General features: G+C 44.7%; 1 protein-coding gene across 1 annotated transcript; it reads left to right on the top strand.

The window, feature by feature from the left end:
* The first annotated feature begins 1,243 nt into the window (after positions 1-1,243).
* Tamo (PUB and ZnF_RBZ domain-containing protein tamozhennic) lies at positions 1,244-18,170 on the top strand. The gene is made up of 4 exons (XM_077686551.1): positions 1,244-1,581; positions 4,620-4,951; positions 5,378-5,557; positions 15,563-18,170. Exons 2-4 carry the CDS (start codon positions 4,640-4,642, stop codon positions 16,607-16,609), a joined length of 1,539 nt encoding a protein of 512 aa, XP_077542677.1. The 5' UTR covers positions 1,244-1,581; positions 4,620-4,639; the 3' UTR covers positions 16,610-18,170.
* The last annotated feature ends 9,400 nt before the right edge of the window (positions 18,171-27,570 follow it).

Below are 27,570 nucleotides of genomic sequence, written 5' to 3'. Positions count from 1 at the left end.
GTCGTGTTCGGGCTCCACCCGAGCACTATTTCTTAGCCGCCCGCTGGACTGTAAATAAACTACAGTTCTGTATCGGGAGTTGAGTTTGTCGGTCGGAGATCCCTGGGGTCAGATTCTCGGCACTGCTGCGGCTTGGAGGAGAAGTCCCGGGGTAGGAACCTCACGAAGATAACTATCGCCCATGGTTTTGTTTTTGTAGTTACCTTTACTCGTTCTTTTCTCGCTCCTCAAGCTCCACTCCCCGTATTTTACATACCCGTTCTTTCTCTTTACATCCCTCTTTTCCCACTCCCCGTGTGTAGGGTAGCAACGGGTTCTCTAGGTGGCGTTGAGGGTAGCCAACCGGAATCTTCCCTGGTTAACCTTCCTGCCTTTCATGAACTGTCTTATCCTTCCTTCCCCTCTGAAAAAGGCCCACCTGTCTACTTCGGCAGTGCTCACAAGCAGGCAACCAAAAGCGTGCGCCGCTGAATTGGCGAAGCAGATAGAGGAGGCCATTTTTCACGAGTGCGCTTCCTGATTTTCGAGGGAAGACGTTGTCTATTAAAACAAGGGTAAACTGCGCTATAGGTTAAGGCGAATGGAAGAAACAGATACCAGACCGCACTTCTAAGTGTCGTATGCATTTCTTCAGTTCGTCTGAACTTTTCGGGAAGTTTTTCCTCCCTTCAATCGTGAACCAACTAGCCCGACAAATCTTAATGGCGCCTATGTCTCTTCGTCTCTCGGCGTTGTTCAATTCCGATTACAATCTTTCCACGTGCTCTGCGAGGTCCAGGCGATCTTTATAAACACTCCGGAGATTCTTCGAGTAAATGCAGCATGTGTTCTTTGCAACGAATTCTAAATAGCGTCAAGTTTCAAGGATTACGATAAGGTAAAGTGGGAGCCCCCACTCCCCACCCCTTGTTTCTTGAACTGGGCTGGCCATAACGCCACTCCAGGAGCCCTTGAAGAAGCGAACACAAAACAACCGAGGCATATACAGTTTCGCTGTAAAATGCATCCTGGTCCCTATGCGGCTTATCATGTCGAATTGACTCCTACGACACGCGTTATAGACCGTAATCTGTGTTGTTCTATGATATGTGGTTTGATTATACCGCGCAACGGTGGCGTGCCGCTACACCAGCAGCGCGCCAGTCGCACTAGATGCGGTAGCCTAGCTAGCCATCCAGCCACGTGTTTGAGAGCAGCGCTCGCAGCGCTAGCGATCCGTGCTTGCTTTTCTGCCGGTGCTGGTACGGCCGTACGGCCGGTACGGCGTTGCGGTTGTGATCGAAGAGGCTTTTGATGCTTGCTTCAACTGCTGCTGCTGCCGTTGCCGCCGCTGTCTCCTTGCAGGCGTCGGACAGGATAGTAGCCGAAGCAACATGAAACAGCAACGGGGTGGTTCATTTTTAACTTGGTTGCTGCACAGAAAAAGTAGGGTTTCCCCTATTTCCTCGCAAACACGGCTGCGCCTCCCCCGTTTTTGAAGTTTCACACTGACGAAACCTTACATGTAGCGTACGTTCTGAACTGCCTGTCCTTCGCAGCGATTGCGACAGATGTGGCTTTGTGAACCCAATTTGGTTTGAAGTAAGTACAGCTTGTAGAACACTCTATCATATTTACCTTCAAGTACTGTAACGCGAGGCTCATTTTAGCGATCTAAGTAGGTCGTTCCCTTTCATTCTGATGGTGCAATATCCATTCCTGCATGTTTTCTTGGTTTTGGGGGTTAAATATAGCCGCTACGCATTTCGCTCTATTGGTCCGGCCCAGTTACCGTGAAACCAAGCACTGCGGCAGGACGAGAATTTGGTCTAGTTGCTGTGTATTCATCTCGAAAGGAAAAGCGCTCAAATAACGGGGAACGGAGGGAGTACGACGTAGCGGGCGTTTTCAGAATTTACTTCCAGAGTTCACTCTACGTTGATGAGGTGAATTGAGTGTTATTGAGTCCCTGATGTTATATAATGAAAAACGGGCCAGCTAGCTTTGGTTTACGAACTGTTTTTCATTCAGAAATTGCCAGATAATTTGCTTTTTTTCCATCGTTTCTGTGATAAAAGTTCTTGTCGTTTTTAAAAAAACGACAAGCAATATGCATATCACCTGTGGGCACGCCTGGTCCCTTTCGTTAAAGTTGCTCCTGCGCGATATATGTTTTAGTTGTGGGCTCTGTATGTTGTGATCGTTAGCAGTTTCTGTATGTGCTTTCGAGGTGAATTCTCGCTTGAACTCTGGCGTGAATTCTCGTCAATGCCGTACTGCACTACCAGGTCAGACTAAGGTACAGAAATTGCAGTGTTGCGAGATAAACTGGCGTTATTGAACTGAAGCAGCCTACATAGCTGAACAACAAAAAAATTATGTTGCTATATTTATAATACTGCGGCTCACAGTTACATACGTCACACTATAAAAGTAAGAAGAAAAAGTAATAGGCTGGAGACCGAAAACCTGAAATGCATGATTTGGTGAGCTAAAAAAGAGAAGTTGCCTTTGCAAAACGCACCATTGAACACACATGCTGCTCTGTTATACTTGATAAGCTATGCCAGCCCTTAAAGTTCTGTTGCTTCTTTTTCGCGCATCGGCTGTGGCATGTGGCTTTGTAGCATCAGGCATATCTGCAGGTCAAGGGTTGAAGGTTGCACAGTAGTATTGAACTGCAGGTAGTGAATGGTACATGATACCATCTTGCAGGGGCTTTGGGGATTGCACGATAAAATTAAAAGCAACTGTACTTGTGGCTGTAGATGTAAAAGAACGAGAGGTGCCGGTTTGTTGGTTTCTTCAATACCGGTCACCTTGGTAAGTGCACGGCAGAAGGAGAGAACGGTGTGTGACATTCATTGATTGACTTGTTACAATTGATTACGCTACAACGTAACGACAAATTTGAAGTCGAGGAAGCTAGAGGAGAACAGAAATGTTTGTGCAGGAGCAAATGACCTTCAAAGAAAGCCAACTTGCAGACCAGCTTGGGGGGGACCCAACAAGCAATACGTTTTTGTCTGAAATGCTCGGGGCACCCACTGTACCTCTTCTTTGCATTTTTGCAACGAGAAGAGTTTTGTTCAGTACGTAGGAGAATTCGACATATTGCAGTCTAGCTGCTTATAATTATCAGCACTTCCCCACATTTGACTGTAAGATGCATATGAAGTGAGTGTGCTTATAGTTTTTGAATGACTAGCAAAAATGTGCTCCTGGAATGATGTGTTTCTGCAAGCCCTTGTAAGGAGTCCAAACTGAACTGTTAAGAAGCATTCGTCTATGCCACTTTGCTCACGGTTCAGTTTTGACGCTACAGGACACAGTGCGTGTGCTGGTGCATATTGGGAAGTATTCTAAAAACTTAAATTTCTTTATGAGCAAGCTCTAGGCACCACAGGTGGATTCGTTGGCCTGCTATCATTTCATTTGCTGGTAGAATTGAGACTGCATGGCTGGATTGGGGAATGTTATTTGAACATATACAGTACCCTGTGTCCAAAAACTTTGCAAAGCTATCATGCATAGTGTTTCATTAGACTACTCTTGTGCTTGCTAGAGCACTATACTTTCAGTGCTCTGCAATTTTTATACCATGTTGGGCCAGTTTCTTTGTGTTGTAACAGACTTTAACTAGTGTGCTACCTGGTTGAGAAGATGTGCTTTAAGTCTTAGTGGTCTCATAAGTAGGAAATAAACAAACCAGCATTTTGAACAAAGCTTTCTGTATGTGAAATGTAATTTAAAATTCAATTGCGAAATGTGGCAAAGAAACGCTTTCTGGGTTTATCCAACAACTATGGTAATTAAGGGCATATAAAAGGTTGCACAGTTCACTTACACAGCCTCATAAACACAAAACGCTACACATTCCCTGTGGCAGAATGCTGTGGGATAGTGTGTATAGTCTAATGCTCTTTAATGGACATTAAAGATCCTGTACACAATTTTAGTATATTGATTGTATCAAAATTACTGTTGTGGTCTAGGGTCAAGCCAGTGCCTTATTCCGAAAGGGTTTATTAATTCTCTGCTTGTATTTAACTTTGAATTTCCAATTTAATTTTTATGACAGACTTCGAAGTGTATAGGAGCTTGGTTGCAAACTTAGTGTAGTATTTGATTGTGTAACAAATGTCCCAATGCCCTGCTATTTGGCTGTTAACAGCTTCATGTCTCCAGTCCCATCTGGCATTCTACCTGTTCTCTCCCTGACTGAACCAGCCAGGCAGGTTTTGAGGTCATAGCGACACGATGAATGACCTTGTGAGAGATGGTGTAGTAGAGCTTTCACTTTAAAATGTGTTCATACTTAATACTTGTATACTTCTACAGTGCATCAATTATATCGCAGTACCTGTTAGGCATAGGTATCTCATTACTCCTATGTCGGGAATGTGCTACCTGGCATGTTAGCAAGGTTAAAAATGGTGAAGGCCTTTCTATTCATTGTTCCAGCATTTGAGAAACCTGGAACAATAAACAAGTGGTACCACCTGTTAGCACAATGAGAATCCTGGAACAACGAACGAGTAGTAGCACAATGGAGCCCTGCCGTAAAGACGCAGAGGTGTACTCGACTGCTTCATGACATCTCTGTGACCTCGTCGGGCCCTTCTCTGTTTTTTCTCAAGGCCACTGTGCTTATCCGAAAATGTGGCGCACGGCTCCGGACATGGTGCGCAGCGTGTTGTCCAAGTACCAGCGCGAGTGCCTCCTGCACGAGGAGGGCGTTCGGCAGGCCGAGAAGCGGCACAGCCTCGAAGAGGCTGCCTGGCGACTAGTCTGCAAGCTCCCGCACGCGAACAAGTTTGCCTGCAAACCTGTGGAGAGCGTGCTGCGACGAGCACTGGAGGATGGCGCTTCGTTTGAGCCTCTCCAGACCATGGCAGCCTTCGCAGCTCTGGAGGAGTACGCCACCAATATCCTGCTCCAGCCGTGGCGAACGGAGCTTCTCCAAATTAAGGTACATTCGTTTAACCCTTCTGCAGTAAATTTATTTTCGAGAGGATGTACTACCCTTGTGGTAATTTTTTTCGTTTTTTGTGTCCAGTCGAATCTCTGAAAGGGTTAGAACATTCTTGACGTAGTTTTCCCCTATGCCGCTTTTTACGCCAAAAGTAATGGCTTTCTCAAGCTCAAGAGCCTGCATGCACAATTTCATCATCATAGGATGAGCTTTAAGCTTCTGAATCCGAGTGGAATCGGGACGTTGCCATACTTAAGTTGCAGTGTTAGTCATGAGAATCGCCGGTGTGACCAGGCACCTCAGCTGCACAATGTGCTGCTGCCATTTTTAACGTTACTGTGGCAAAAGCTCTGTGCAGTGTGGACGTGAGGCTGGACGGTGTTGCTGTAAATGTTTTGTGGACCCGAGGTCGTTTCTGTGCAGCTTTACAGTGGCTATTACAAGCACACGGTGGAGCGGCACCTCAAGAATGCGGAAGCGGTACTCCAGCTGATGGGCTACGAGAGAAAAGAAGGCAGTGTGTTGTACCTGGGCCATGTTGTGGACACGGCCACATTGGGAGATGTGGCACTGGATTGCCTCATTGCAGCCGCGGAATGTCGGGTGAGTGCGCTGGATCACGGCGTCGGGGGAACGTGTGCACGAGAGTGGCTCTTTGTGCGAGCTTAGAAGTGTGGCTCATTGAAATGGACACAGAAAGGTGTGCACTACATTGACAATGCAGTGCACACCTTTTGGTGCAAAATGTAGTCCTTTGTATCTACCCATAGCGTAGAGATGAGGGTCTGTATACACGTAGGTATTCAGACCCTCGTCTGTATACCAACGTGCGTGCCACTTTCTTTGCTTTGCTTTGTTTAGCAAAGTAATCCTCTCTAATTTGTTTGGGGTGCACTGCAAACCTGTATTAAAGGGTCAATGAAGACAAATACAAGTTTGGTTCAATAAAAAGGCTGCTTTGTTCCAATAACAGTGATAGGAATTTTATTGCAAATTTCAAATAACTGATCAAGATATTAAGGAGAACATATGAAGCAGTGGTGACTCCCCAGCCACTTTCTGGCGATTTCTTTATGATGTCACGGAATTTTGTTTGGGCAATTTTAGTTTTCCAACCTAGGCCATCACCATGAAACATAGCTGGGCGATTGTAGTGGATCCTTTAGTTCCATTGGATTGTATCCCTTGATAGCTGACTGATAACTACGTTTTTACTGCTGGCCCATATTACGTTACTGTGATGCAAAATTTGAAATGTTTTCAATATTCTTTGCATTTTTTTTTTTTTGGTAAAAGAGCGTTTTTTATGGCAGGATGGAACTGAGGGAGTTACCAAAGGCTAGCTCTTTCATATTGAACAAAGTTTTGTTTTGTCTGCGTGGCCCATCTTTAAGCAAGAGACTCGGGTACCTGTGAATTGCAGTTAATATATGTTTACTATTTAAAAAGAACTTCAAACAGTGTAGGGAATAAGTGCTAATATTTAATAATTAAAAACTGACACCGACCATGGAAGTTCGCAAGAGCAAATACGCTTGTGTACAAGGCTCCCGTACACAGCCGAAACATATTTGTTTTAGCAAACTTTCATGGTCAGTGTCAGTTTTTAATTGTTGCCATGTCTTTTCCCAACCTGATGGGCTTCTGTCATACTCTTGATTTCAAGTGCTCATATTGTCCACTTAGCTGCAATGTGCTGGCAGCAAACCTCACTGATTTTTATGAGCACATGAAGCCATGTGGTCAAATTGTGTTGAGCATCAAGTTGCATGGTAATGTTTTTTTTTCTTTTTTTGCTTTTTTTCCCTCAAGCTTTCACAGTCATGCACCATCTCAAATGCAATGACATTGAAACTTTTGACATACTAAACTATGTGCCCAAGGTTAGGAGGGAGGGTTGGAAAGATGGAGTAGTGGAAGGTGTGAGTACAAAAAACCCCCGACGTGAGAGTGTGTCATAAGGGACACAAAGAAAAATTATCACAACTGTGATGGAACAGAAAGGGAAGAAAAGAAAACAGATCCAATAAACTGAACAGTCAGCCATCTTAATTTGCCTGATAACTAGAATGATTTGAATTAACGATATTCTCAGGCTGAATACAGACTTTGTTAGCTGGAGGAATTGTAAATCTCTCTGTGATGCTGTTTTTGTATGCACATACTTTGTGCAAGTACGCACTAACTCAAATCAAGAGAAGTGGGCACATAATGCAGAGATCCAGCTAGCGGTCAACCATCAGGGTAACGTAGTGGATACCGAGGGACAGGACTAGGATAGGGGAAGACCAATAACTTGCTGGAGGGACGAGTGGGGAAATTGGGTGGCAAACAGTGGGTTCAGACAGCACAGGACAGGAAAGGGTGGAGGTTAATGGAAGGGACCGCTTTCCTGCACTGGACATAAAATAGGCTGCTGCTGCTGCTGATGATGATGATGAGTTCGTGTAAATACCTTCACTAACGCTTTTAAATGGGCTCGGACATTTTTTTGCCACAAGGCAGACCAAAGTGTACACTGCAAAATTTCGTTGGCCATTTGCAGGAGGGGTTACTGGGGTACTTGGAAAAGATTATTTATGTCTGCGTCTGCTTCTCCGTCCCAAATGAGGGTAGTCTTGGCCTCTATCTGGCTGCTCTCGGGACTGATTTGTGGGATATGTCACTGTCCCCCACATTCGAGGACGTCATGTGTTGTTTGCCAAGACCTCGTGTAATGCCTCCAGCAATGCTAAGCCAGACTACTGAGCAGGATGCAAAGCCCGACTTCTTTTGTTCCCCTCCTCCCTCCCTGTGGGCCACAAGCGCTGGCCGTAGCCGTGCCTTTGAGAGTCGCCTAGCTGAGCACTTTGAGAAGTGCCACGGGTCACTCCTTTGGCCACTTGCACTGTTTATGAAGCTCGCTGCTGCTATTTCGTGTTAGAAATAATCAATTTCTGCGACTATGGTATTCACAAAGACAGGCACTTGACAACCGTGTAATTATCTTCGATGCGACAAAGGTCTTTAGGTCTTTTAACGTGTTTAGGAATCACAGGGCACTTAACAGCTTCAAGGCATTGGGGACACAGTTCAACAAACCGCTGCACAGCGTGCTTGTTTACTGTTGAAGGAAACCAGTGTGACAGAAGCGGAGACAGAGTAAAAAAAATTGGCACAGCTTGCACTAGTGGTGCAGTGCTGGAGAAACAGCAGAGATGGCGGCCCCTCTCCCTTTGTCGGAGACCCAGCTGTTTCCCCTCACATTAATTTCCGAACTCGCTGCTGAAAAGTCTCCATGACTGCACGCCTGGACCATTTTGTCTGCAGCCTTTCACATCTATCCCAAAGTAGACCACGTTGGCACACTCTAGAACCTGAGGTTACCGGCTTCGCAGAATTGGCGTCTGTAGCGCAGGTTATCCTGTGCTCCCCATTTGATGCAGACGCGTGTGAACTGTTTTTTTTTTTTTTTCTTCGAGCTCCTCATGTGACGCAAGCCTGGACAACAACACGCCACCAAACCATGCTGAAACTTAAGCATCTCTGCTGTTAAGAAGTGGCTGAGAGCAGCTTAGTTGCGGCAGTGAGGCCTATGTGAGTGAGCAAGGGAGTGAACAAACGATAGAACGAGTGAGGGAACGAACGAGCGCTCACGTGAAATCCAAATGCTACGAATAACCCAAAGGAAATACAGCCTACTCTTGTTACAGCAGATCCGGCGACAACAGACTTCCGGTTACAACAGACCATCCTGTTGGTTTGTTTGGTCCCCATGCATTTTAAGTGGAATCCACTCTGCTCATAACGGGCCAGCTATAGAAGACTATCGGCTACAACAGACTGAATTCCCCGGGCAGATAGACTGAATGTTAATATCGGACTTCCGATCGACTGTAGGGTTTAACACGCGCCGACGCAACGCCGGCGATGAGGCGCACTGTAGGGGAGGACTCCGGATTAATTTTGACCACCTGGGGATCGTTAACGGGCGCCGAAATCTCGTACACACAGACGTTTTTGCTTTTCACCTCCATCAGAAAAGCGGCCGCTGCGTTCGGGAATTGAACCCGCATCCTCGTGCTCAGCAGCACAACGCCTTAGCCACTGAGCCACCGCGGCGGGTAATATCAAACTTCCGCAGTGCCGGCACCCGGTATGCCTTTTCTTTGTTTATTTTTGCGAGGAAACTACTATGTCTGGCAAAATTGTCGGCGTAGGACGGGTCATTGGCGCAATCAAACCAAGCCAGTGCCAATAGCCATTGACTTTTTTTTTTTTTTTTTTTTTTTTTTTTTTTTTTTACTAGCGGTAGGGTAGCTGATTTCGCTGTCTGACAAACTAAATATAATTAACGTTGTTGAACATGGCAAAAAATAGGCCGCCATCACCGGAAGTACGGGACAGTCTAAGCAGACGCTCCGCTCGCTTATCAAAAACAAGGACGCTGCCAGAAAACACGACTCCAATGAGATTGAAGAACAGCGCTTTCACTAAGTGGCGCACCCGGAGGTGGAGTCTATTTTTTTTTTATTATTATTTAATAAAGAACTCAGATTCTGTCCATTTCAGCATTCATGATTCCCACGCATGCATCGTTCGCTTTCCGTTCAATGAAAACGCTAAGAAAGGCCTCAAGTAGGGGGACGGTTTCCATCCATTGTGTGCAATCTGCCACTGGCTGTGCGGAGTCCAACTGGTTTAACTTTTGATTTCACAGCTGTCCTTTATCAGATTATTCCGTATCAGCTGTTTTACTGATCAGACTAATATCATTAAAAATGCGGAAGCTGCCTTGTGGTGAACGTCAGGCAGCAATTTAAATTATTTGATAAATGGATTCGGGTAAGCCTGCTTCATTCTGAAAGGTTTAAAAGCGGCTGGCTAATTCTGCTGACCATGAATGATTTTTATATCTGGTTAGTAATTGCTTCTAGTTGCATTGTCGCTTTATTTGCTCAGCTTAGCATGTGTCTCTACACACTTGACCACGTACGCTAGGCCTTTTACAGGTGCCAGTGCTAATCTTCGAAAACAGCGTTTGGCGATTCTTTTCCTTCGCATGAATGCTGTGCAGAGATGCTGCAGACGTGTAGAAAGAACAAAATGTCTCTAGCATGTATATGCAATGCTGGTAAAAGTTCCCACTTTACAATCATATACCCTCCCCCCCTCCCCCACTTCGATCGGTTACTGCATACTTTGGATACAGCAGACATTTTTTTCCTGATTAAGAGGGCCTGTAGTAACAAGCGTAGACTGTAATGCTGTTAATCGGAATGCAATAATAGCTCAATCAGTTAGACCCCGGTTTCAGAACGCGAGGGACTCGAGTTCGATTCCCACCAAGGGACGCGTTATTTCTTTCCAGTTGGAAGGTTTCTGTGTTGGACAACTTACAGCCGGGTTAAACAGCTCTGCTGTTAAAATACGCAATGGCTGCCCCTGCGTATTTTTTACTGCATTTGTTTATGTTGCACTGGTTTCACCTCAAGAATGTCAATCCAACTCACCCAGCTTGCAATTCTTCTGCTTGTTCGCTTTCGATTTGCCATCGCAGTTTTTACCAAAGCCACTTCCTGAATTTTGGGTAGGTTTGGCAGGACAGCACCCACTCTTGACTGCTATGACAGTTTTCTCTTTGTCAGGTGTCAGGACACACTCGCTCAAACGATGTTTCTGCGGTTGCACGAGTGTAAAAAAGGTAGAGGTCAACACTTTGCCAGAACTCCACAAAGTAGTATTCTGATGTCCAAACTCCGCCATTATATTAAGAATCCATACCTTAAAACGCTCAGATTAGTCGTATGCCTGCTGGCATTTTTTCGTGCGTGCGTGCGTGTGTGTGTGTGGGCGCGCACGTGTGAATGAGTGAGAAAGAAAGAGAGAGGGAGGGGGTTCAGGCTAACTGATTAATCCTGAGTATTATAAATGGCAGAGAAGAAATCAGCATCAGTTTTGTAACTATTACATGAAATCCGGAAGCATGGTGGAGAGAAGGAAGCTACCCGCCGCGGTGGCTCAGTGGCTAAGGCATTGTGCAGCTGAGCACGAGGATGCGGGTTCAATTCCCAACTGTGGCGGTCGCTTTTCTGATGGAGGCTAAAAGCAAAAACGCCCGTGTGTGAGGTTTCGGTGCACGTAAAAAATCCCCAGTTGGTCAAAATTAATCCGGAGCCCTCCTCTGCGGCGCGCCTCATCACCTGTGTTGCATGGGCGCGTTAAACCCTACAATCAATCGAGAGAAGGAGACTGTTTCACACCTTTATATGTTTGGTGGGTCACATGCAGCGCTGAGCAAAGATACTAAACAGTATTGCTAGCAATATTGAAACCAAATGCATGTTACGAAACTCAATCACTGATACATGTAACTGATGAAGAGAAATGCACAATTTCTTTTGACACAATAGGAAGCGACATTATTTACCTTGAGCTAAAGCAGCTTCACAGGCTTTGCATGTCATTCTGTTTGACTGCTTTCCCGACATTTGCTCATCAGACAGTTCATTTTGGAGCAAAGTTTGCCCTAATAAACGTCTCTGAGTACGAGAACCTTGTTTTTTCTTTGACTTAGTGATTTTATTCACAAAGTAGAGCTACTTCCACAAATTTTTAATGAACAAACCAGTGGAAGATCACTACACAGAGAGGAGAAACAGATAACACAAGGACAATCACTGGACTTACACTGGACTTACACTGGTTTTTAATTATTTTAGCAATAATCAAAAACTGGTTTAATTTAATAGTGATTTCAGAATGAAATTATGGTCATCTTTGCCAGACTACTTTTTATTCATATTTTCTTTTATGCCCCCCCTCCCCCCCCCCCCCAAATCCTCAAAAAATATCTTAAGGGTTTTTTTGCCGCTGTAAAATGTAGTGTTTTACAGTCATGGGCACGTTACCGAAAAAAAGTAACAGTGTTACAGTTACAGTTACCTAACCCAAAAAAGTAACTCTGTTACAATTACAGTTACGAATTTTCCAAAAGTAACTAGTTACAGTTACAATTACTGCAAAAAAATAACGTCGTTACTTTTCCGTTACTGAAAAGATTTGGCTTATTTAATAGAAACGTACGAAGGCATGCAGGTAGTAAAAATTACACGAGGGGAACCTAAAATGATGCATTCTGATGCCCAAACCAACAATCGTTGTGTACGCCTCATTTTTTTTTATTACAGAAGTTTTGCTATCCCTCACAAGGAACTTTATTTTTTGTTGCTTCACTCTCGCTGTAAGAAATTTATTTGCAAACATCATTGTAGCGCAGAATGAGTTGTTTTTCAAAATTGGAATCAGAGAGGCCGAACTTATAATACCGAGCTGGATGACAACACTGCCGAAACAATCTGTCAATGCCAACTTTATTTTCGCCTACAATGCCGTCGCTTGTCCGCCCCGCGTAGTGAGAGAGAATGGGAAAAAGGGGGCGAAGGTGGCGGATCAACAGAAGGCCCTTGGAGAAATGGGGAAACGATCATGGGAGTACATCGGTTGTCGAGGTGTTTTTGAAACATACTCAAAAAATGCGCTTCGTTAACTTTTTATTTCGTGCTTGTGGTCGGAGACGGAGACCAATTTGAGCCATTGCCGAAGCGACGTTTGTCTGTGGGCCCTCGGAGTTGTTCTCCCGCCCCAACCCCCAGCCACACCCATCCCCGGAATGAGACAAGATATTTCCAAAGGGAATAGGAGCTGAAATGAACGCTTTACTGTTTCCCCCTCCCCCTCCTCCCCCCTGTCCTCACAAAGGCGGATTTCGCCGTCTCGACCGGGAAACACTGCTCTCACAATCCCAGCCTTCCACAGCAATCACGTCACCGATCCGAGGAACCGGGCCCTTCGTTTGCTTTGAGGCGTAGGCCGAACGAAGCTTGCCCAAGTATTCCTTGCACCCAACATTCAGAATCAGATGTAGCTACTGTTTTCGTTTCGGCCACAGCCCTCGAAACGAAGTCGCGAGGCTTTCCAAGAACATTTCTTCGTGCAGTGGCAGTGTGGTCAGACGTCTGCCTGCCAAGATGCTGGCTGGTGTGAGGGCACTCGAGGGGCCACCATCGTTGGGGTTGTCGTATGTGTGGAGGGGCGTGAAATTTATTACTTCCTCGACCTCGTTCGAGTACTGTTGACAGCTCGATGAAGCCTCTAGACCAGGGGTCCCAAACGCGTGGTCCCAAATACGGCCAGGCGTCTCTAAAGAGCACAATGGTCGCAAGCAACGGCGACTTGTGAATCGAACACTCTACAGTGCGCACAGGGCTGGACGAGCGCGAGGCCCCCAGAGACTCCCCGCGGCGTTTTATGACCCCACAAACGGGGCTGCACGTCGCTAATGAGAAAGCGACGCCCTGACCGGAGTTTTCCAGGCTTCCACGAAAGTGCAAAGGTTTCAGTGCGTTGTGCGGCGTTTGTGGGTGTTTGTTTTCCTGTTCGCCTTTGTGTCAAACACTTTTACTGCGCCCCAGATGTGGCGAAAATGGTGCAGCCGCGCGTCAGCCTATAGGCCCTGGCGCGTCAACATGCATCCACGTGCGCTTAGACGCGTGTCACAGCGTTGTTTATGGCCTGGGTGAGAGCGATGTCGCGCTGCTGATGAAAATACTGCAGCTTAGGCTTAGAAACTTCGAGCCCTTAGTAGACCGCGTGAGACAGCACGCACACGTGCACGCCTAAACATTTCTAGTCCAGATGTTTTTCACCCATGCGAAGGGAGTGAGCTGGCATAGATGAAGTAGACGAAGGTTCTGCGGAAGGCTGAAAAAGTGAAACCCGCAAACTGTACATCGGCTGTTAATGAGTGTTGCTGTTGGATAATTTTCTTATAGAAATAAAGTAACTGTAACGATATTTCTCGTTACAGTTACTCCACAAAAAAGTAACAGTGTTACAGTTACAAGTTCCTCTAACTTAAAAATAACTAGTTACAGTTACAAGTTACTGAAAAAAGTAACTAGTTACCAGTAACGCGTTACCAGTAACGCGTTACTAGTAACTAGTTACTGCCCAAGACTGGTGTTTTAGCAGTTTGTTCTGTCTGACTGCTGCACAGTTTCTATGGCATGTGCTGCAAGACAGTCGACAAGGTTCCCAACCAAATCTGCGCTGTCAACAATGAGACAGATGTGCAGAATTTTGTCGGTTGTGAAAAAGGGAAGTTCTTACGTCATAGTGCACTATGCAAAAGTCAAGGCTCCGCATTTATTCATTCTATTCGCAGCCAAATTAGAAGGCCTGACAGCACTATTGTCAATAGCAGTAGCAGGGGTGGAACAGCTGTGCCATTTGCGCCATTGAGCACCAAAGACGTTTACCTGCGCCATTCCGTTCTTATTGCGCCAAACTTCTTTATCAGTGCTGTCCTGCGCAGTGGAGCCTGATTTGAGCCGTAAGATACAACCACCATGACAAACCGTGCCCGAAAACTTGGCTGAAGCATCGCGTTTTCAGTTTCAATGCAGTTATGGTTTTGGTTTCACCAAAGATGTCAGCGGCTATGCAAGTTGGCTTTTACTTTGCTGTAAGGCTGCAGGCACTGCATGCGTTCTCTGCCTTCACTCTGAATTTATTTGTGTCGCATTTTTGCACGGTTTTGTTTGCTGGTGCTGGCCGTTGCGCCAAAATATATAGAAAATGACCATAAGTGAGGGAAATGTTTGTCACATCACAAACAGACAGAAAGCTGGATAATATTCTCATGAAAGGTTGTAGCTTATGGGAGGTGAACATCAATTTGGTCAACCATTTGTGACGAGCATAGCTGCATGTATTGAACAAACAGGTTCTTGGACGCTTTTCTCTCGCTTGTTAATTCAGTTTGTCTTTATTGTGAGGTAATTACTCATATTCGCCTGTGAACGTTCGGGTTAGCTTTGCTTATGTGGAAGATAAGGAGGAATTGCGCATTGTAACACTCTCTCGTTACGTAGTCTACAACGTATGTTTGTCGACTCTCACAACCCAGTGACAGGCGAAGACAAAGCTATGTTTTGCTTCGCGTGCACTGAAACCACTGTTCAGTGGTGCAAGCCAACTCCTTGTTTTACGGAATGTCGCCGTGAGTTCGATTACCGCTGCCGTCTACCGGACATGAAGCGAGGCCTTTTTTGCGATCCTCTTCGACTCTGTGCTTGAGGTTTACCATTTGAATGGTGATAACGTGGCACGCTCGCTGGGGCTGAAGGCATATAATTCAGCATATTGTAAACTTCCAGGTATAGTACAAAAACTGCGTTCTTGGTGCGGAGTAGTTTCTAGTGCACAGTAAAATGCCTAGTATAGTAGATAAATCAATTAAACTTAATTCGCAGGGGCTTGGCTCAGCAGCCTGTGCCAGCCGCCTGCCAAAAGGCCTTTCTGGGTGCTCCAAACCTGCTCCAAAATGTGGTCCTGGCTGCTCAAAGCCTGCTACAAAAGGCAATCTTGCCTGCTCCCAGGACGGCTCCCAAACCCATCTACCCTGTTCCACCCCTGCAGTAGTGATGAGGGTATTGGTGCTTCTTTTGCAACCGTAGAAATGGCGTAGAACTATTTTGTATACGCGACTGCTACATTGTCGAGCACACATCACTTGCGATGTACAGCTCCCTGGGTAGCCTTTTAAGGTGCCAGTTGTGGCTGCAGGTGCTGGCTGCCATCATGGACGGCATCAAGGACCGTGGCTTATCTTTGAGCTGGAAGGAGATCTACAGGTTTCGACGGGAATTCAGCTGTGACCCTGAGGAGGCTGTCCGAGCGCTGGTTCAGAAACACAAGTACAAGAGCTCCAAGCAGCCGCCTCCTGCATTTGCGCCTAACGAGCCCTACTTGACGTGGCGAGACCTGCCTGCCGGCGAATACCAAATGGCCACCAATGGCACGTGGCCCTCCCACCCCTGGCAGCCCCACGCCGTCGACATGCCCGACACCAAGCGGCACACAGCAGGTGCCTACAGGGGTGCAGCGGGATCCGCACATAGTGCCAGGCACCCCGACGAATTGGTAATGGGCACTGCAGATCTTTTGGGCAATGCTGTAGGGGACAGCGGCCCTTATGCGGATGCTTATGGGCTTCCTGCTGGCTCTTGGAGCGGCTACTGCATGGCCCCAGGTTATGACCTACCAGGGGCTTCGTCGAGGGCTGGTGATGTGTCTTACCTGCGTTGTGGTCTGGCCGGGGAGCGTTGCTACTCGATGGCCACCGAGAGCATGCCGGGGGCACACCATGCCGTCGACTGTAGCAGCAGCAGCAGCAGCAGGGACGCGATTGGCCACCTGTCCCAAGAGGTGAAGTCGCTTTCGCTGGGCTCCAAACTGGCCAGCCTGGAGGTGAATGGCATGCACCACGAGCCCTCCCTGGCCATGGCGAGTGCTGCACCGGCCCTGGTCTTGGACGGAGCCCGGGACTGCCTCGATGCGGCTGCAGTGGTCGAGGCATCCCAGCGCTACCTGGAGGCCGAGCAAGCGGCCAGCGAGAAGCAGATCTGGTCCTGTGGGGCGTGCACCTACCTGAATGCGCCCGAGCGCGAGGTTTGTGAGATGTGCAGCAAGAGCAAACACCTGGGCCCCGAGATGACCCCGCTGCTCTCCGGGGGCAAGCAGTGCCCCCTGTGCACACTGGTGAATGATCGCCAGGCACTGTCCTGCAGTGCGTGTAGTCAATCACTGAAAGACTCGCCCACGTATATTTGATATACCGCATCTAGTTTACTAATTGCGATAGGTCCGGAGAAGTAGGCGCATTAATGGAATAGGCAGTAGGGGTTTGTTTCGGCTGAGTGGCTGTCTACTTAATGTTTTCATCACATCCTTCAGGGGTTCATTATGGTGAGTCGAGTGCGCAAATCAAGAGTTTAGCCCAAATTCTTGGCACTTAAAGGAGTACTGGCATGAAATTTTCGTGTTACGTTCTTTTTTTTTTTCGCTGCGATGGGTGCCTACCATCCCACTAATCATAGAATGGCGCATTAGACGGTCGATTGCACCGTAAACAATCATTTACGGCGTCGTTTATTCATATCAGTTTCTGTTTTGACAAAACAAACGCCGTGCAGCCATCATGACAGGAGGGCGCCCCTGACGTCACCATTCTTGTCGCACTGCTGCCGATCTGGACGCGCGCACTCGAGCGAGCGCATGCGCGCGCCCAAACTGGCCGAGGTTTTCCCCATCCCCACGCTCCCGGGCAGCATGCAGTCAGTCCTAAAACCATGACATGATACAGCGTTGCAGCGCGCACCAACTGCAGCCAGCATGTCGGCTACGCCGCGGGAGCTTCGACGTCGGCAGTTTTGGGCAAGGAGCAGATGATGGCATGCTGGCCCGCTCTGGGCTTTCTTGTGCGGGTAGAGATTAAAATGGATTTAAAATATGCTATACTGAACGGGATTAAAATGGATTTAAAATATGTTATACTGAACGGTTACTGTTGAAACTTGCTGGGAGATATCTCCCGATAAAAAGGAAGCATTTTACATAGTTATCTCAGCTTTGAAATTTCGTGCCACTACTCCTTTAAAGGTATGAGATCAAATGCCAGCCAGGTCCCTATCGAATTTCGTAACACCAGTTGGAATGTTTTCTTCGCACACGGCAGCCTGTATCACCGGGAAACTACTACCATTTGTTTTGCCCTGCTGGTCTTTTTCCCCTCGGGCGAGGTGGCAATGTGTGAGTGCTGCGAAGTTATTTGTAGCTGTTTTCATGTAGTGGGGGGGGCCATCCAATGCTTTGTGGTGAGGAAGGCAACTCTTTCTTGCTGGTGCTCACCTGATGCCCCTCTGGAGTGTTTGTCACGTAATTTATTTCACTTTACCCTTCAGCTACCTCGTGCTGAAGTTATCATCCAAGAGCAAGTGCTGTTACTGCTGTAAGCATTCAACAGGGTGCCATTTTCTTCCTATTTTATTCTGGAATTCCCTGGATGGAACAACGTTAGAGTAAGGCGTGTACAGCGTGTTTGTATAGCATGCCATTTGTGTAGAGGCAGCTGTCAAGCCTCCATTGCAGCTTTCCCAGTTTTTGTGGATTAATGAGCTTCTCTGAGACATGTGTAAAGGTCACAACTTTGATATGCTCAGGCAAAGTGTTTTCCTCTTTGTTTAGTGTCTTGTTGATTGAAGGTTGTTACCCGGTTAAGCTGATGAACTGCAGAGACGTTTATGTGATTGACGTGTTGTTCTAGTTCTGAGAATTGTTGACCACGCCAGTTAAAACAACAACAAAAAAAAAAATCCTTGGTGAGCGGGCAGGCTATCTAGCAGCAACGAGCGGCGTGGAGGTGAAAGTTTATACGTTTTCTCTTGAACAAAATGCAGCTTCTTGGCCATGTGATTTTAGTTAGAATCTCAAAAGCAGAAAATAGTGTTTGAAGAGTGCAGCTTCTTGTCAATGTGATTTTTTTAGAATCTCTAAAGCAGGAAATATATGTGCTGGAAGATTGCATAATTCTTATTGCTGTCCAAGCAGGCTAAGCTGATGTTTGAGACTTTGGCAAAACAAGCTGTTTTTATCCTACTTTTGTAGCTTGACAGAGAATTCACTGCCTTTAAAAAAGCCAGTTTTATTTGCTTATTATTATTATTGTTTTATTTTGCGGTCTTCTGAAGCAAATGTTTCTGACTGCATAAATGTAGACGCCTTGCTACAAAGAAGACTGTCACTTGCATACTCTACGCATTAGACACGTATAAATAAAGTTTATTAGCTTTATGTGGTCCGTGTTGTCAATTTTGGACAGCATATTTATTTAAGGAAACGTTGTGAAACCACAACTGGCCCACCCACACTCACCTACTGAATACAGGTATAAAATAGACAATTCTGACACACTGAGAACCTTGGACCAGTCCACTTCAAGACAAAAATTTTTTAGCCCAAAGAACTGTTTCTGAAGAAACAGATCTTTGTGCTAAAAATGCAGTCTTGGATCAAAGCAGAGGTAGGAGGACTGCAGCCCCAGGCCCCGTACTACAAGGTTGGCCGAACGCTTGTGTTTTGAAATTTACACTAGTACAAGGGAAGAAAGGTGACGTAAGTGTTGTGAACAGGGTGTAGGGCTTGCACTAATTTGCTGGAGGGCACAACAGAGGTGACTGCAGAGCATGCCAAACCCAGCACCTGCTTTGCCCTGGCAAGCTTCCCTTCATGCTTTGCTTCACTTTAGTGGAACTTTTAGCATGTAGCTGCTTTGATGAGACTGCTCACTGGCATTTTCTGGCATTTTTCACCTCTTTTTGTTGCGTGATTGTTCCCTTATGTTATTCCTACGAGAGAATGAAAGCAAGCGCACCACACCCTCTTGGCCATGCAGTCATGTGAACCAACATGTTTTGGGGTTGATTGAGCACTTCCTTCAACACTTTGTGTGTGTGTGTGTGTGTGTGTGTGGGCGGGTCTTCTGATCTCATTGCCAGTCTCGCAGCTTCTCTTTGAGTTTCCACGAAGTAATTTATTTTTGATCATTGAGTTTGTGGAAAATGCTGCACCGCCAGTGTTTCAAGCAAGGCATGACACACTTGTGGCACAGCAGTAACAGAGGCGACAGTATCGCATCTATCATCTATCATTACCATTTATGTCTCTCAGTGGTTAGGCAGTGTAAGGGGATCAAACTTGGCGGCCTGCAGAACTTCCCGTTTTTATTCTAGGTACTGTAGTGATCCCAAATGTTTGTCGTTTCTTTTGTAGCCACAATTGGTGAGCATTCCTGATTGTGGCAAAAAACGTCATAAGGCCTGGGGGAAAACGCAGAAGAAAAAAACAAAACACGGGTGCCGAATTTGAAACCATTAATGAGAGACAATCTTGGACGCTGGGCTTCTGTGTTGTTCCACTGTCTCGCGGGCTGTTTTTTGTCTAACCACAGAATGAATGGAAAAGTCTAAAATCGAAAGAAAAGACAGTGGTGAAACACAGAGAAAATGAAAATGCTTGTTTTGGGTTTTGTTCGTTTATTTTTTTTCACACTTCTTGTTCACTTTGAGGTGGATCGTCCACCATGACCTAAGTTGTCCCAACTATGTGAACCAGTCAAATGTGCGTTCAGTTCTTTGTGTCATGTTGTGAAAGCTAATTGTTTGATGGGATCCTGTCTTCTCGAAGTTGAATTGCTTTTGTCTCACAGTTTAAATGCCAAACTGGTGATGTCTTCCATATCTGAGGAGAAATGCAAAGGATGGAACTTAGTATAAGAAAAAAACCATGAAAGCTGACTGCATATTTAACTGGCTCACCTGAGGCACCTTCTGGACAACCTGCACCTTCGGGATCACCTTGGTGCCGGAAAATTGACCTTTTGGGGGCAGCTCACTGGCTGTGTCAAAAAAAAAAAAGCCAGAAGAAGGTGACTTGTGTTGGCTGTTCTTTTTATTTCCTACCATGTGGGAATGTCGGGAAAGAATCACACTGAAGCCCACTTTCATATCCATAGAAAAGTTCATTAAGCGGACCTGCCACTGCTAAATGGCAGCTGTAAAGACTGCCTGCCTGGCACTTGACTGGTCTTGCTTCAATGACACGTACAGAGGTATGAGACATACTGGGTTACAAAGGAAGTACAAAACAACAAGCAAAACCTTAAGTTTAGGGCTTTAAAAAAAACTTTTACTTGTAATGTCGTATGTGTATGATGCAGTTATAAGGTGAGTTTGAGCATTTTGTGTGCTGCTTTTGAAACGCAAGTGATAAACAGAAACATTTACACATAATCTTGACAGGTGCCTTTGACGTCATTTGAGCTAGGTGAGAAAGTGGTTTGTAAAAGCAATGCTGCTTCATCTTTCTTCCTTATCTTGATTGATTGTGTGAAGTTTGCCATAAAATTTGCATAATTTTTACAAGGTGTAGGTGTTTTAAATTAACAAAATGCGTAGTTTGTATACATAGTCCCTTTAATATTAAGAAAAGCTGGCAAATATTTTTTGATGTTTAGTTCGCCATTAAAAGTTGGTGCATCTCCACATTTTACCAGCAAAAGTGTGAAAATGCCAAATCAGAGATCAACTTTGTATATCCTCATAATGCAGGCTTTCTGGTAGCAAAAAAAAAAATCAATGATTTTATTTTTTTTATTTTTTAAGGAATACGGGACTAAAAGAAGTTGGCAAAACAGCAAGATTACGATCACTCGTGCACAAAGAGTACCAATCAATGAACAAGTGTTGCATAGCATCAAGTAATGTAAACAACGTTGCAAAGTACTTAACAAACAGGTAGACCGATTTGCCATCTCATAAAATGGCATGAACATAAAAAGCAGTGATCAACAAGGCGAATTTGAAGGCATGTAATATACCTAAAAATAGATAAGCTGGGAAAGCGTTCAGTTGAGTCATTTTGGTTACACGAAGGATCGAAATATTTTTGGTTTAATAAATTTAGTGGGAAAGGTAGCTTGTAGGGCAAAGATTGTTCACAAGAAGTTCTAGGAATGGGTACAGTTTGCATTTCTTTGTGCTAAGTTAGGCAAACGCTTGTGTTTGCTTCTAACTTGGCAAGGTTAATTAAAGCATCAGTTCCAAATTTTACAAAACCTCTAACACATCGTCAGCCTATAGCTGTACAAACAGAACAGTTGAATAATTTCGTGCTTTGGAAAAGGGGTTGTGTAGCAGAAGTATAATGGTTTAATGTACAGCAGCAATATGACTTACGGCTCTTTTCTGTAGTACATACAGCTTGCGCAAATTCGTCATAAGTAGTACCCCACACTGCTGCAGTAGTGCAACACAGATGACACTAATGCATGGTACAGCATAATCTTCACCTTTTTGGAAGAATATGTTGCACATGCGCAATAACACCAACGGTAGATGACGTCTTTGAATAGAGGTAGTCAACATGTTTATTTCATGTGAGGTGCCTTAAAAAATGTACTCTAGAAGTATACGATGATAGAAAACGGAAGGGTTTGTATTTATTTTGCGCCTTTATGCACACTTGGTGCAGATTTCTGGGTGACACGCATTCATTATATAGTACAAAAAGTGCACATGTGCTTAGACTCAAGGCACCAGCACTGTTTGTGATGTAAATGACCTTGCAGTGCATGGACTGGTATGGCAGCGCTGTCTCTCGATGCGTAATCATTATGTATTGAGAGGCAGACCTTAAATAAATATAAATCAACATTATTAATGTTGACGTGGGCATAAAGTGGTAACTTCTCATCTGTGTGCCAAAAGCTTTCTATGACTTGGTGATATATAAGAAAAAAGCCGATTGCTTTAAAACCAATGTTGTTTTGATCGATTTGGCACTTTTTTTATCCGTTGGATGGTTTCTGGTGTTTTCTTACCAAATCTGGTCAAGTCAATTTGGAAGCGTAGTTTTTGGCAGTGAGATCTCTCAGTGGGGCTCCCAGCTCATGGTAGTGCCTTTGGGACTAGTTGTGAGTTTCTACACTATGGTCAAATCTGGCTGAAGTTTTTTTGCTTGTTTAAGTTTTTGTTGTAATATAAGGTTCCAAAACCAAGAATAGCCCTTGAGCTGCGCCTCTAAACAAGCTTAATTTTTAACGCGGGTGGGTAGTGGCATCTTGCCCACTTGTGAAGCTTCTTTGCTAAACACTGCCTAATGTATTCTCACTGTATGAGCCTTTCTCTTTTTTTTTTTTTTTTTCCCTGTGAAGTCATCAGGCGAGCTGAACACGCCAGCTGCTGATGCCTGCACCCCAAGCAATGTGCGCCAACAATTGCATTGAGAACCAGCTGTGGACAAACCAGCAGTATGCTGCAGGTGTCATTCATTCACAAGCATGTTTGGTGTTCTCACTCCAGAGCACTAACGAAAAGCAGTGTAGGAAAGGTAAATCAATGCAAGCGTGCCCATAAAACAAAGAAATGAGAGGCCACACATCGTTTCAGTTCATAAAGACAGCAGTTCCAACACAGCCCCAATTTGTGTGCACCTGGTTAGAGACAAGTTCCTAATGAAAGTAGTTTCTGTTGTTTTGGTGCACAACTCCTTGATGTACCTCTGGTGTATTGGGTGGCAAAGTGTGTGAATGAATCTTAGGAAGTGTTCCCGTGGTGAGAAGTGTGGATGGCCCAATACTGACTGGAGACCCTATGAGATACCGCCCAAGAAAAACCTTCAATATTGAAGGAGTATCCAGCCAGCTGTCGCTAGGGGCTGAAAGGGAAGTTGCAAAAGCTGCCTCGTGAGCAGTGATTACAGGGGCCAGGACAGTTGAGTAAAAGATGCTAGTGATCCAAGTGCCTGTTGCATAGACGTTGAACATTACATTTACGAAAGCTGGACACATCTTTGTGAGAATGCTATGGGTGGAGAAAAAGCCATCCACCATTTGAGTTCCACGTCTTACTCTGCAAACAGTGATGCAGATCTGGCTGGAGAGGTTATTCAGCTGTGGGTGCCAGTCACACTTTACAGGGCTGAATTAAGCTTAGCACATGATACTGGTGTTATAGTGGGCACCCATGGAGTGGCCAAACCTGTGGCCAGGACTGTCAGACAATACTTTTGGCTGGGTGTACATAGCTATGTTAAGCAGGGAGGGAAGTTGTGTGATTTATACTGACAGTCAGTGTCTAAAGAACGAGGTTGGCAGGCAGCAATGAAAATCGTGCTCATTGTTGCGTTGGGCTTCAGAAAATAGCTATTGACATTATCTCCAGCTTCTTCCAGGGAAAACTGTTTGTGCTCACTCTCGCGGAAGTTGCCGCTTTTTGACTGGAAGCTGTCACTTGAAGACAATTGACATCACATGCACCACTGAAACTTCGTTTTCAGACTTTGAATAAATTTTTTCTGAGTAAATGTTGAGTAGGCAACGGCCAGAATTCAGTTCAGAACTGATGGGCGAAATCGACAGACTTTGCGTCCATAATACAGGTCCTAGCGACTCCTTACCATACGATGCCAGATGGAATCATGAAAAGATTTGACAGCTTTTTTGACAGTAGGATGAGGAAAGTGTGTCAAGAAATACTCCGAGATGGGGACCTACTGGCACCCCAGTTTCTCTGGTGTAAAGTTTCACAGGCAAGTCTGCTGCTTGTGGAACCTATGGGCTCAAACTGTGGAACAAGCTGTAAGATGCATTGGTTTGGCCATAAGCGCTTGCGAGTGCAGTGACAGTACAGAAAATTTTATTACAGGAAAGTAGTAAGGACAATCCCGGCTCCACAACTACAGCTGTTGCCGTGCTGCCAAGGGACAAACTGCTAATGCAGCAGAGACCTTCCATGGTGTTTCCAAGGGAGAATGATCTTGACTGGGAGCTTTTTGTCTATAGCCAAAATACGTGTTCACTATGAGTCATGTAGAAACGCTGTCTCAGGGCATGACGTATCAAATGTGACTGTGTCTTGTGAATTGCACTGGTTGACTCAGGTGTGGATACCAAATCCACCAGCAAACCATCTTAAAGCGAATTACACTGGTCGTCTTAGAGTGAATATCAAGTCTTAAGGTGAACTACACTTACCGTCTTGGAGTGGATAGGCATTAAATTCACCAACAATCAACAAAATGTAATTTTGAGAGAGGGAATTCCTAATGAACCAATAAAACACAGTCAGTGGTGGTTGCATCGAAGGTATAAATCACCGAAGCGTGACATAGTGCTGTTGATCTGATATGACCAATGAAACATGAATAACTTGCCATAAATCGAAAAATTTTCTCTTGATTGACCAGCAACAGTAGCGTTAATGAACCCTGCTGCATTGAGATGTACAATACGTGGCAAATGAAACGCGAACACAAAAATATGAATCAGAACATGCAAAATTGAAAAATACTGTTCTTCGAGGTCTAATAATGGCGCGCTATTGGTATATTCGGAAAGCCACATTTCCAGACTTTGTTTTTGTAACCAAGCCATGCGTCATTTTGACTTGTATGGAAAGAAATTGTGCTATTTGCGTGTTCTGATTCATATTAGCGTGTTCGCGTTTCATTTGCCGCATATTGTACAAACTGGTGAATAAACCTGGGTACTGACAATTTTCTTAGGCATAGTTTCCAAAAAAGGAAGTCAGAGGAAAGAAAAGAAAAGAAAAAAAAAACGTATGTAATGAGGTGAGGTGTGGCTGAATTGGATCAGTCCAGTTCAGAACAGCAAGTGGTAGTTTAGTTTTATTTTACTATTGGGAATCCATAGCTGAGAAAGAAGAGAAGTGAAGAAAACAAAATACAATAGCAAGATGAGAGGGTGTTATGTTGAAGGTGTGTAAATGAACAACAACCGCTGTCATTATTGAGAGCAGTGGAGCGCAAAGAAGATATGCAGCCAGTGGGCGAAGTTTAGTCTGTTAGTGAAGAGAGGCAGCAAGCATGGTTAATCAGTTTTTTTCGGTATGTGCCACTGTGATGACGTGGTACAGCTATAGAGGAGCAGAGGAGTGCAGCAGCCAGACTGCTTGTTCATGGTTTCGAGAATATCTGGTGTTTTCATTGTTGACTTGTTGCCAAGTTCATGACCCCCTACAGGAGAGCAAATTAAACAAAGAACCTGATTTTTCTTTGGTGTTGTTGGCGCTTGACCTTTCTTAGCGGAGTGATTAACAGCTGGCCCAAGAGCAGGCAGCAGGCCCAGCAATGTTGACTCAGGCAAGCGCGACTTCGGCGTTTTGGCGCTGCATCACATCTCCCAGGAGCCTGGCTGCAGCCGCACTGTGAATTGTAGGTTTTATGGTCAAGCTGTATTTGCAAGGAGGTCATAGCTAAACGTTTATTCTTTGTAGTGTGGTGCTTAGGTGGTGGTGCTGCTTGGTGCTGAGAGAAGAAAGCACTACAGGGTGATCGGGACGGAAATGGAGCTCGTATGCAAATTATTGGCTGGGCGCTTGGTCTTTCCTTGGTACTGCAGTACAGCGATTTCCACACCCTGTTCTCACGCGATGACAGTAAAAGTGCAATAATAACCGTGCTGCGTTCTAGAGGCTCTCATGCTTGATTTATGCCTGAAGAATTCAGTTCCCTCGTGCTTATTTGACGTCTACATGCATATCAAGAGCTTCAGGTTGCAGATGCTCATCATTTTAATCATGCAAGGAACAATAATGACATTACTGTTATTACTTTTTTTGTTAATGAATCATACTGACAATCAGCGTACATTTTTGTCTTGTTTTTTTTTTTTTTTTTTTCAAGTTTGAATTTATTTATTTATTTATTTGTTTATTTTCAATGCTGTGAGCACCTCCGGGCTGTTACAAGGTGCGAATACAATGCAAGGTTAACACAAATAATGCATTCAATTTTTTTACAAAAGCGTCAACCATATTGTTGATAGGAAGTACTCATGGGTTTAAGTTGTTCCGCTCAACAATTGTTTTGACAATGACAGAGTGCTTAAAGACATCCACTCTAGGCACGTAAGATGTAGTAAGCGATTAGTTCTTAGTTCGTGGCGAAACTCTTCCAGGAGGTTTTAAGTACAAACTGGTGCTCAAGTTCAGCTTATTGTTATAAAGATTTAAGGCACGCAATTTTCCTGCGCACAGCCAGTGTAGTGAGACCAGCCCTGCCAATCATGGTGGTTACCGAGTGTTTTATCATAGTCAGAAAAAATAAACCTGACCGCTATTCGCTGAATTCATTCTAATTTATCTATTATGTATTGCTGATGTGAGTCCCAATTTATACTAGCGTACTCTAGATTTGGCCGAACAAAAGTGGCGTATGATTTCTGTTTAATATCTGGAGCAGGATCCCTTAGTTTACATTGTAACAAACCAAGCCTGCACTGGGCAGACCCACAAATATTTTCGACATGTTCATTCCAATTAAGGTTACTGGAGATTGTTACGACAAGATGTTTCAGTTTTGTGGAATGCTTAATCACATTATTATTAACAGCGTATGAAAACATCAATGGGGTTTTCTTATTCGTGACCGTCATACAAACAGATTTGTCAAAATTGATTTGCATATGCCATGTTTTGCACCAGTTATAAATTCGACATAAAGAATCAGTTGTTTTTTAGCAGAAGTACCTTTGACGCGACAAAACAGAATACAATCGTCGGCAAACAACCGCGCTTCAGCCATAGGATGTACATCAGTTGCAATGTCATTAATATACAATAAGAACAAAACTGGGCCCAAAACCGACCCCTGAGGTACACCTGATGAAACAGGAAGCAAAGATGAGCACTCATCATCTATCTCTACAAACTGTTGTCTATTGTGCAAATAGGCATGAATCCATTTTATAATTTGTAAGTTGATATTGTACCCATAAAGTTTTTCAATGAGCTTCGTATGGCTGACCCTGTCAAATGCCTTTGATAAATCAAGAGCTATGACATCAACTTGCTCATGACAATTAAGTGCCTCTGCAAAACTGTGTATTGTTTCAAATAATTGCGTGACCGTTGATAGGCGCCTTTGAAAACCATGTTGCTTGCTGTAAAAAATGTTGTTTTCAATGTACTCTACTAGTTGCTTACAAAATGTTGCAAGCTGTGCAAGTTATTGATATAGGATGGTAGTTTCCAATGTGTAACCTTTCTCTTGCCTTAAAAGCGGGTAAATAATAACCGTTGATTTGGTAATGCACCACATATTATATATGATACGGAAAAAATCTTAACCAGGACCATGCACTTACACAAAAGGCAGATGTGAGGATGCAGGCATGAAGTATTTCTTAGAGTAGGTTTAGTCAGCCTGCGATATCA

The sequence above is a fragment of the Haemaphysalis longicornis genome, unplaced genomic scaffold (assembly GCF_048455015.1).
Source record: "Haemaphysalis longicornis isolate Haplotype H1 unplaced genomic scaffold, Haemaphysalis longicornis Haplotype H1 scaffold_1, whole genome shotgun sequence".
Taxonomy (NCBI): domain Eukaryota; kingdom Metazoa; phylum Arthropoda; class Arachnida; order Ixodida; family Ixodidae; genus Haemaphysalis; species Haemaphysalis longicornis.
This window is presented reverse-complemented; position numbering and strand designations above follow the sequence as displayed.